Source organism: Urocitellus parryii, chromosome 15 (assembly GCF_045843805.1).
Source record: "Urocitellus parryii isolate mUroPar1 chromosome 15, mUroPar1.hap1, whole genome shotgun sequence".
Taxonomy (NCBI): domain Eukaryota; kingdom Metazoa; phylum Chordata; class Mammalia; order Rodentia; family Sciuridae; genus Urocitellus; species Urocitellus parryii.
This window is the reverse complement of record NC_135545.1, coordinates 17,847,325-17,855,870: the sequence shown is the minus strand read 5'-3', so window position 1 is coordinate 17,855,870 and position 8,546 is coordinate 17,847,325. Positions and strand designations below refer to the sequence as shown.

The following is an 8,546-nucleotide window of genomic DNA, read 5'->3' as shown; positions in this document are numbered from 1 at the left end:
GAGCTGGTCACGTGGTCCCCAGTGAGAGCAGACATAGAGAAGAGGGTTCCCAAGGGAAAGACTGGGGTCTGGGGCTTAGGGGCTTGGACAGAGAAGCCACAGGGTGCTCTAACCCCAGCTTCCTGACTGTGGCCAAGGTGCTTGTGTTCTCTGGAGGTTCTCGGAAGTGACAGAGGTGCACAGTTGATTCTCCTGTTGCAGCGAAGGGGCGGGGCAGGGTACAGTGTTCTCTTCCTCACCAGATCTGGGGGCAGGGATGCGATCCTTGTCCTGGCTACCAGGCATGTGGGTGGCTGGAGCCTGGCTCCGTGTGGTGGGTTTGATGTGAGCAAGGTTCAGAAAGCTAAGATAGGTCACAGCTGTAGGGACCCATTAGTTATTGACAGGGGAAGTCTGTATCAGCTCAAATGGTGACAGCGTGACCGAAGATTGGGGAGGGGAGGGCCGACCAGCTTCCTGTAGCCACATCTGTAGCACCAGCTATTAAACAAACACGATGACGATCACACATGCTTCTGAGACCCCTTTGTTCATCATATGGAGTCTTGGGGCAGATATTGGGGGTCACGTTATTAGCTATTTTTCCAGGCAGCTCAGTATGCTAGCTATCATTTATCATTTCTTCTGTCCTTCCTGTCTCCATCCCTCTCTCCTTCCTTACAAAAGGTCTTGATGTCCACGGTTACCCATTCTCAATCAAATTGGCTGCCTGCTGTCTGGCTCAGGAGGCCAACGTGGCTGCACAAAGATTGTCAACACTATGGCCAGCTGGGGCCTTGCTGGGGACCATGGATGGTGTGTGTGTGTCTATGCACATGTTCAGGCACTTGCCTGCACACACCAAGGCGTGTGTGTATACGTGTTAGTGTGCATGTGCCTGCTCATGCCCAGGGCTGGGTGCGTATATAAATAAGTCCAGAGAGGCCTTGCACTGCCTTTCCTGTTCCCTGCCTGAGGATCTGCCCTCCACTGCATCAGTGTGAAACGTCATTTCTACCCTTCTATCTCCTTTCCAGGGTTGCCTGGGCATCCTGAGGGGCTCAGCCAACTGCTTGTGGCAGGCAGAGCCAGGGAGGGAGAGGAGACCCACCTCTGCCTTAGTCGCCCATGTTCCTCCAGGAGCTGGAGGCTGGCAGGGGGCTGCGATGAATGGCCTTGTCTTTCAGTGACATCAGAGACCTGCACTGTGCGCCTGTGTCTCTGCAGGATGATGAGTCAGACCCCCGGTAGGGTTCCATCCAGGGCCATCATGGAGGAGGAGAGGAGTTTCTGGGTCTGAACTTTTGGGGACATATGGCTCTCCATTTTTACCCACTGCAAGCAGGGCCCGGTGGGCCTTGGTTGATGGCAGGAAGTGGCAGTCCTTTATTTTTCCCCACTGAGGTCAGGGCCTGCACGGAACTCCAGAGCCAGCTCCGGAGACAAAAGGAGCCCAGCTCAGTGCAACATAAAAGCTGGGAGATCATGGGAAGCACCTGCTCGGCACAGTCCAGGGAGCCCTGCGCCAGGCGCGTAGAGGCCTAAGGCAGGTTAATTAAAGTTAACTGAGTGAAAAAATAATTACAGAGACTGCAGAGGGAGGAAACCCAAACCTGCAGTCTATACTCCTCAGCCACTGAACTTTCCTGAGAAGCATTCTCGTCCTTGGGAGCGTTTTTTTGGGGGGCAGGGGAAAAGGGAGGGCCTCCTTCTAACACTTTCTGCCTCACCCTCCAGAGGCTGGACACACAGACGGTGGTGGGGGCTGCTTCCCCCATCTCAGGGCCTGGGTAGGGAAACCTCCCTGGTCGAGGAGCTCATCTGGTTTGGGGCCAGACCAGCTACCTAACTGTGTTCCTGGAGGCTGCTGGGTGCTGCCCATGTGCCTCAGCTTCCCGTGGGCACTGCCCTGTGCTAAGATGGGGAAGATCCCCTGCAGACTCTTTGGGTGGAAGGCAGGTGGAATCCCTAGGCTCAGGCCAGTAGAACTGGATGAAGGTAAGGGGACATAGGGTCTTTCTAAGGGGAGGTGCCCAGGACACCTGCCTCCTGTCTAGCCCGGCCATCTGTACACCTGTTCCTCAGCGCATCCCACTGCACCATGCCCACCCCTCCTTTGGGCAAATGGCCTTAGGGTGCTTCTATCTTGACCCATAGCCTGACCCAGCTGGGGATCACAGATTGATATGTGGGATATTGGGCATTTCTTCTGCTTTTTAGGAGAAACCAGAGTGAGGGGCAAGTGACATGAACCTGATTTGAGTCATCAGGGGCCAAAGAAGCAGGCAGGAAGAGAAGAGCCGTTACACCCAGTCTCTGATCCTAAGTCTGGGATCTGAAGGTGGTAGATCTGACTGCCCGACCTCAGCTCCACGCCAGTTTCCTTGAGTGTTGAGACAACCAAGGACTGGCCAGAGCTTCAGCTCCTGCTGGTGTGACTATCCAGCAGGGCCTGGATCCTGCCAGGCCATGTGTCTGTCTGTCAGCTGTGAGGACAGCTCTGCCTGATGTGGGGGAATTGATCTATGTCTGAGCATCCCCTGGCTCTGGAGCCTCCTGCTTCATGAGACCCATGTCCCAACCTCCTGTAGAGAGGGGCCAGAGTATAGCAGATCTATGCACTGGACCAGTTGCCAGGGATAAGGCCCCATATTCCTGCCTGTACCTAGACCCCTGCAGGGGAGCACACATACTCATTGCGAGGCTCAAGGAAGTTTTGGACAGTGCCAGAGGGTGTCCACTGGTCCTCAGCTGTGGGTCTGCAGGCTCCCCTCTGAATTCCCAGGCTTCAGTGGGAGAATGTCTCTCTCCATATGCTCCATATGCTTGCTGAGAGTACAGGAGACCCTGATAGGAGCCAATGTCCTGACTACACGTGGCAATAGAACTTTCTTCAGCCTCCGTCAGCTTGAACAGATGCAAGGGGCACACCTCCGTTCCTGGGGTCGAGCGGGGGATCTGATTACACGGGGTTACTGCAGTGACCAGGACCTCAATATCCTGCAACTCAGAGGTGATTCTTTCTCCCCCTCTGCCCTGTAGACCTCAGCCTGATGGATGCCGGATTTGGACGATGAGGGAAGAAAGTGCCTCCCACACCCAAGAGGTGAGCCCTGAGTGTGCCCTGGATGACCCTGCGACCTGGCACCATGCGGCTGGCCTGCATGTTCTCATCCATCCTGCTGTTCGGAGCTGCAGGCCTCCTGCTCTTTATCAGCCTGCAGGACCCCACGGAGCTCGCCCCCCAGCAGGTGCCAGGTGAGCCCTTGCATCTGTTCCCACTGTCACTGGCCTCCTGCTTTCCCACCCGGGGTGCAGGCCTCCGTGGCTGCCCTGCTGTGCTGGGTTGGGGGACGAGAGTCCCAGCAGGCAGAGGAGGGGTCCTGTCCTCCCTCTAGTGGGCATCTGTGTCAATATGGGAACACTCTGTCTGAGGCCCAGTCACCAACCTCAGGGCTCTGGCCTCTGGCATCCATAGCAACAAGGTGTCCCCTCTTGGGGATGATGGTGAGGTACCCCTCTGTTCAACCAGGTGTTGCCTTTGGTGAAACTCGGATTTAAGGATGATTCTGCCACCTCTTGGGGCCTCTTCCATATTATCTAGGACATTGGAGGTTGAAAAACATCTCCTTGAACCCATCCATACTGCCCAAGTGACACTAGTCACTTTCCCTGTAGATCCTGTGAATCTGGCCCCTGTGGCTTGCAGAACACCTGGCTTTGTGAGGCCAGAACCCACCCATGCTGCCTGCCTCCTATCCCTGCTGGGCCTTGTGACCCACTGAGAAGGATGGTGCCCTTCCTGAGGCACCCTTCCTGAGGTCTTCTAGGGACAGGTGGCATGGTGAGAGCATGAGGGTGGTTCTGGCATCTCAAGGTGACCAAATGTGGAGTCAGAGCTCTGCAAGGTCCCCCCACCGCTGCACATGGCAGGACTGCAGGTCACGGGCATAGGACCAAGGCCGGAGGCAGCTCTGCTTTGGAGTGAGAGGAAGACAGGGCTCCAGGCATCAGCATCAGCATGTCTCAGCAGCAGCTTCTGTTAGAAGAGGGTCCGTGAAGAACCCAACTCCCAGTTCACATGCTCCATGACATGGGCACACTGATGCACCCCCAGATAACCCTCCTTCCAGGAGACCTGTGCATGTACCCCCACTTGATCAGGGCTCTGAACCAGGGACAGGATGGAAGAATTGTGGAAGCCAGAGGTTTAGGTTTTCTGTGCCACCCCCTGCCTGCGACCTGTAGCATGGGATGGGGGTGCTTGGCCTAGGATCGCCTGTTCTTGGCGAGAGCTGGGGTACCCTGTCTCCAGGCCACCTCTGCCGTTTCACCATCTGCTCTCTAGACTCAGGCCCTCTGAGCAGAACTTCCTCTGTGCATGTCCCCATTGTTGCACTTCTACGAACAGATTGAAGGCCGTGGGCACCAGGAAGGAGGCCAGAGCCCACTCAGGCCCAGAAGCTGCTGACAGAGTGAACCAGGCACAATGAGCAGCACCTTCCCGCACGAGAAAGAATGAGAGGCAGGAGACAGCCAAGGGCCACAGTGCACTGGCACTACCCCCTTAGCCGGAGGCTGTCTCAAGTCTGTCTGTCTGCTCCCTGTCTTGTGAGGAAGTAAGTGTGCCTGACCAATCTGGCTCCTCTGGGGACTTTGCAGCCTCTCAGGAGCCCTATAATAGTGGATGACTCTGTCGGTGAAGCAGTGCACCATAGGATGGAGCCATCAGGGCAGACTGAGTTGGTCCCATGGTTTTTGTATTATCTGTGCCAAAGCAAACTGGTGAGGGGGGAAGGGCACTTGAATACTGCTTGGGATAAAGGGTGCCGTGCATCCTTGGTGCATGCCCTGGTGTGCGTGTTTGGGGATGCACACATGGGCAGAGGTTCCAGATGCCCAATGTCCTGCATTCTGTGGGAGGAGCCAGGAAGAGAATGGCTGAATGTTATCTGTGGCATTCCCCTGGGACAGGGGCATGGATCAGCGGTCCACTTCTGGGACAGGTGGTATATTCCCATTTGTTTTGTGCCTTGATGGCCCCAACATTTGCCCTACCGTGGTGCAGACAGCTGGCAAAGCAGAGCACTTGCTTCTATAGGCAGTGGATTCTTGTCCCTCGTGACAGTTGCCCATGTGCCCTGAACAGCTGTGCAAGTACACAGATGTGTGGATTACAGGTGGGTGAGGGCCCACAGGGCAGCATGCTCAGAGAGGAGCTTGGAGCCCCAGGCAGGCAGGACATGTAGGATGGCGTGAAGCTGAGATGAGCATCCCCTGCAGTCGGCAGAGTCAGGCAAAGAACACGCTTGGGTCCTGAGCCATGTTCTTCTGTTGGTAAATGCAGGTGGACCACTCTCACCAAGGGCCACGTGATGGGTAACTTTGACGTTCTAGGTAAATCACACCAAACACAGTCATAAAACTTTAAGTAATGCTTACGTTACTTTCCCCGAGCAAAGTGCTCCTGACACAAGCTGTTTGTGTTGATTTGTTACTATTCATTTATTCTTTCCCTGTACTTCTCACAGCAGCCTAATTGTGATTCGGTACCAAGAAAGCAATATCAAAGTAATTTTCCACAACATTAGTTACAATTTTCTTCTGATCTTTCAAGTGAAACAATCCCATCCTGTTGGCTTCTCTGAGCATATAAACCTTGATTACATTTATCTGTTGGAAACCAGTGCTTACAAAGTGTATATGTCCAGTTGCATGGCCGGGTGGCCCCAGGGGCCCCTGACAAGCCTTCTTCCCATGGGCTTTTGTCCAAGGGAGGTGCAGACTAGGGAGGCTGCCCTGCCGTCGTGATTGGCAAGGCCACTTGGGGAGCCCTGGTCTACAGAGGAAAATCCACGTGGCGTCATAAATTTTCAGTGAATGGATGGCATTCTCTGAAATATGTCATTGATTACGTCACGAAGGTGGGAGGAGGAGGGTGGGCAGGTGAAAATCCAGGAACCAGCTTGTTCTGTGTTGCTTACAATCCCTCAGGGTCTGGCACCAGTCAGATTTCCACCAGTGCAGCTACCAGATGTTAGTAAGTAGCTCCTAAACTTCTTATGGGCTAGCCCACCTCACCTGGGTAATGCGTGATTAGGTGGAATCATACACAGTTGCCAACTTTTGTAAGTTATGTTTTTTTAAAAACTCATTTTTTGCTATATTTTCTTTCTTTTGGGGGGGTTAGTAACAGGGATTGAACACAGGGGCATGCAACCACTGAGCCACATCTCCAGCCCTATGTTGTATTGTATCTAGAGACAGGGTCTCACTGAGTTGCTTAGTGTCTCACTTTTGCTGAGGCTGGCTTTGAACCCTCAATCCTCCCATCTCAGTCTCCCAGGATGCTGGGATTACAGGCATACGCCACCGTGCCCAGCTGCTATATTTTCCATCAATATATTTGAAACAGGGATAGCTATCTCTTAACCAACCTGCGTTCTAAGATTGTCTTACTTATCAGAGAATTTTACTTATCCCAGTACAGATATTTTCCAGTTTTCAATATTGCCAGTTACTGAGTTCAGGGCTTCTGCCCTCAGGAAGTTCATTTCTTGTCCCAAGAGATAAGGCTCATCCCTTTTTCCAGAGAAAAGACTCAGGCCAGAACTGGGAGCCAGCCCTCTGACTCTGGGGACTGCAGAAGGCAGAGTCCTTTCACATTCACTTGGGCAAACTGAATTTTATGAACCACCTTTCCCCGTGAACTTTTTCTGCAGAGGGTTTGAGTAGAATGGTAATAGATTAGAATAGTACAGTAAATCCCATGTATGTGTCACCCAGCCCTCCCAACCTGGCTGGGCCACTGCTTTATCTGTATTCCTCCTTCTATCTGATTTTTAAACCTATAAACAGAAAGCAGATCAGTTCATTCATAAATATTTCAATGTTTCTAAGTTCGAAAGAAAAGAACTCCTTTTTTTTTTTAGCTTTACCACTAAACCATCCAATGATTCCTTAATAACCACAAATTTCTAATCATCTCAGAAATATGAATCCGCTTTTTTCCATTTTGTTTTATCCAGAATCCAGATAAGGCCACACATTACAGTTGATCAATGAGTCTTTACGTCTCGTCTTTTTCTTTGGTTGTGCTGGGGATTGAGCCCAGGGTCACTTAACCACTTAGCCAATCCCCAAGCCCTTTTTTAATGTTTCGCTTTGAAACAGGGTCTCACTAAGTTGCCAAAGTTGGTCTCAAGCTTGCAATCCTCCTGCCCTAGCCTCCTGAGTCACTGGGATCACAGGTGTACACCACCAAGCCCAGCCCTTGATTCTTGATAGTCTCTACAAATTAGACAAATCTTGCGAACTGATCTCATGTAGGTTTGGGGTTTGAGTTCTGTTTGTTTGGTTTTTGGCCAATATTTACACGTGCGTCTGTGTTCCTCTATCAGGAGGTTTACATCTGCCGGGTTCTCTTGTGCTGTCCAAGAGCCACTGATGGTCCGTCCTAGGTCCACCCACTCTTCAGGCATTCCAGAGGCCTGTGTTCTCACTTCATCATTCTTCTTCGTTCTTTTAAGTGGGATGGATTTTGTTTTAATGGGGCCAGGCGAATCATGGTTAGTGACCCATGAAACCAAAGCGAATGGTGGATTGATTGGTTGATTGATACATAAAACAATAGCACCTTCTGGTACAGCTTCTGTTGCACACACTATAAATATATTTCTTCTTTTTCTCCTCTCCTCCTCCTCCTCCTCCTTCTTCTTCCTCTTCCCCTTAATTTTTGGATTTTGCGGTGTGAGTTTTCTTAGGGTGGGGCCACCCAGGTTTCAGGGCTCTTTGCATTTTCTCAGAGTCAAGGAACTAAGGGCGGGTGCTGGGATGTCAGCCCTGGTGAACAGTAAGGCTCCCTCTCAGGGACTCCTGGTGCAGACAAAGGGAATGGACAGCCCCTGAGGACACCTCTGTCTGAAGCCTTCCCCTGGGACATTCCTTGCAGGGCACAAGAGCATTCTCAGATCACAATAATAATAACTACATTGATGGAACATTTACCATGTGCCAGGTCTTTCTTGTGCTAAGCACTATACAGGTTTCTTTGCCTATGATTCTTATACTCAATTTCTGCTTACAGTGTGCTGAGAGCTGACTATAGAAGCTGACTATAGAAGGTCAGACATAGAAGCCATGACCACACAAAGGCCCTCAGACCCTCACCATGTGCTCGGCACCATCACAAGTGCTTTACATGTATTTAATACCATTTCATACTTTAAACCCCTCATAACTTAATGACTGTTATGTCATTTAACAGATGAAACTACTAAGGTCAGAGAGGGTAAGAATGATACTCAAGCCACACAGCTTCTGGCTTTCAGAGCTGGGATGTGTCTTCAAGCAACTGGCAGTAACCACACGCCATCTGTCTCCCCAGAACTGGAGGCACCTGGCATTGCCATGACCCAGACCACGGACAGAGCCTGGGTGGAAAGAATGTGTGGAACAAAAGTTTGGAGCAGGAGAGAGTGTGGCCCCTGAAGAACTCCAAGTGGTTCAGGGGCTGGAATATGACTAGTGGCTGAGGACACAGCCGGGCCCAAACCCAGCGAGCCCGG

The 8,546-nt window shown here is 51.9% G+C and overlaps 1 protein-coding gene across 2 annotated transcripts in view; it reads left to right on the top strand.

Moving 5' to 3' along the window:
* The first annotated feature begins 3,107 nt into the window (after positions 1-3,107).
* The window catches only part of Chst8 (carbohydrate sulfotransferase 8), a 63,513-nt gene continuing 58,074 nt past the window's right edge, over positions 3,108-8,546 (top strand). For both annotated transcript variants that reach the window (XM_026391287.2, XM_026391285.2), the window contains exon 1: positions 3,108-3,237. In XM_026391287.2, the coding sequence (XP_026247072.2) occupies positions 3,108-3,237 (130 nt within the window). The remainder of the gene's footprint in view (positions 3,238-8,546) is intronic.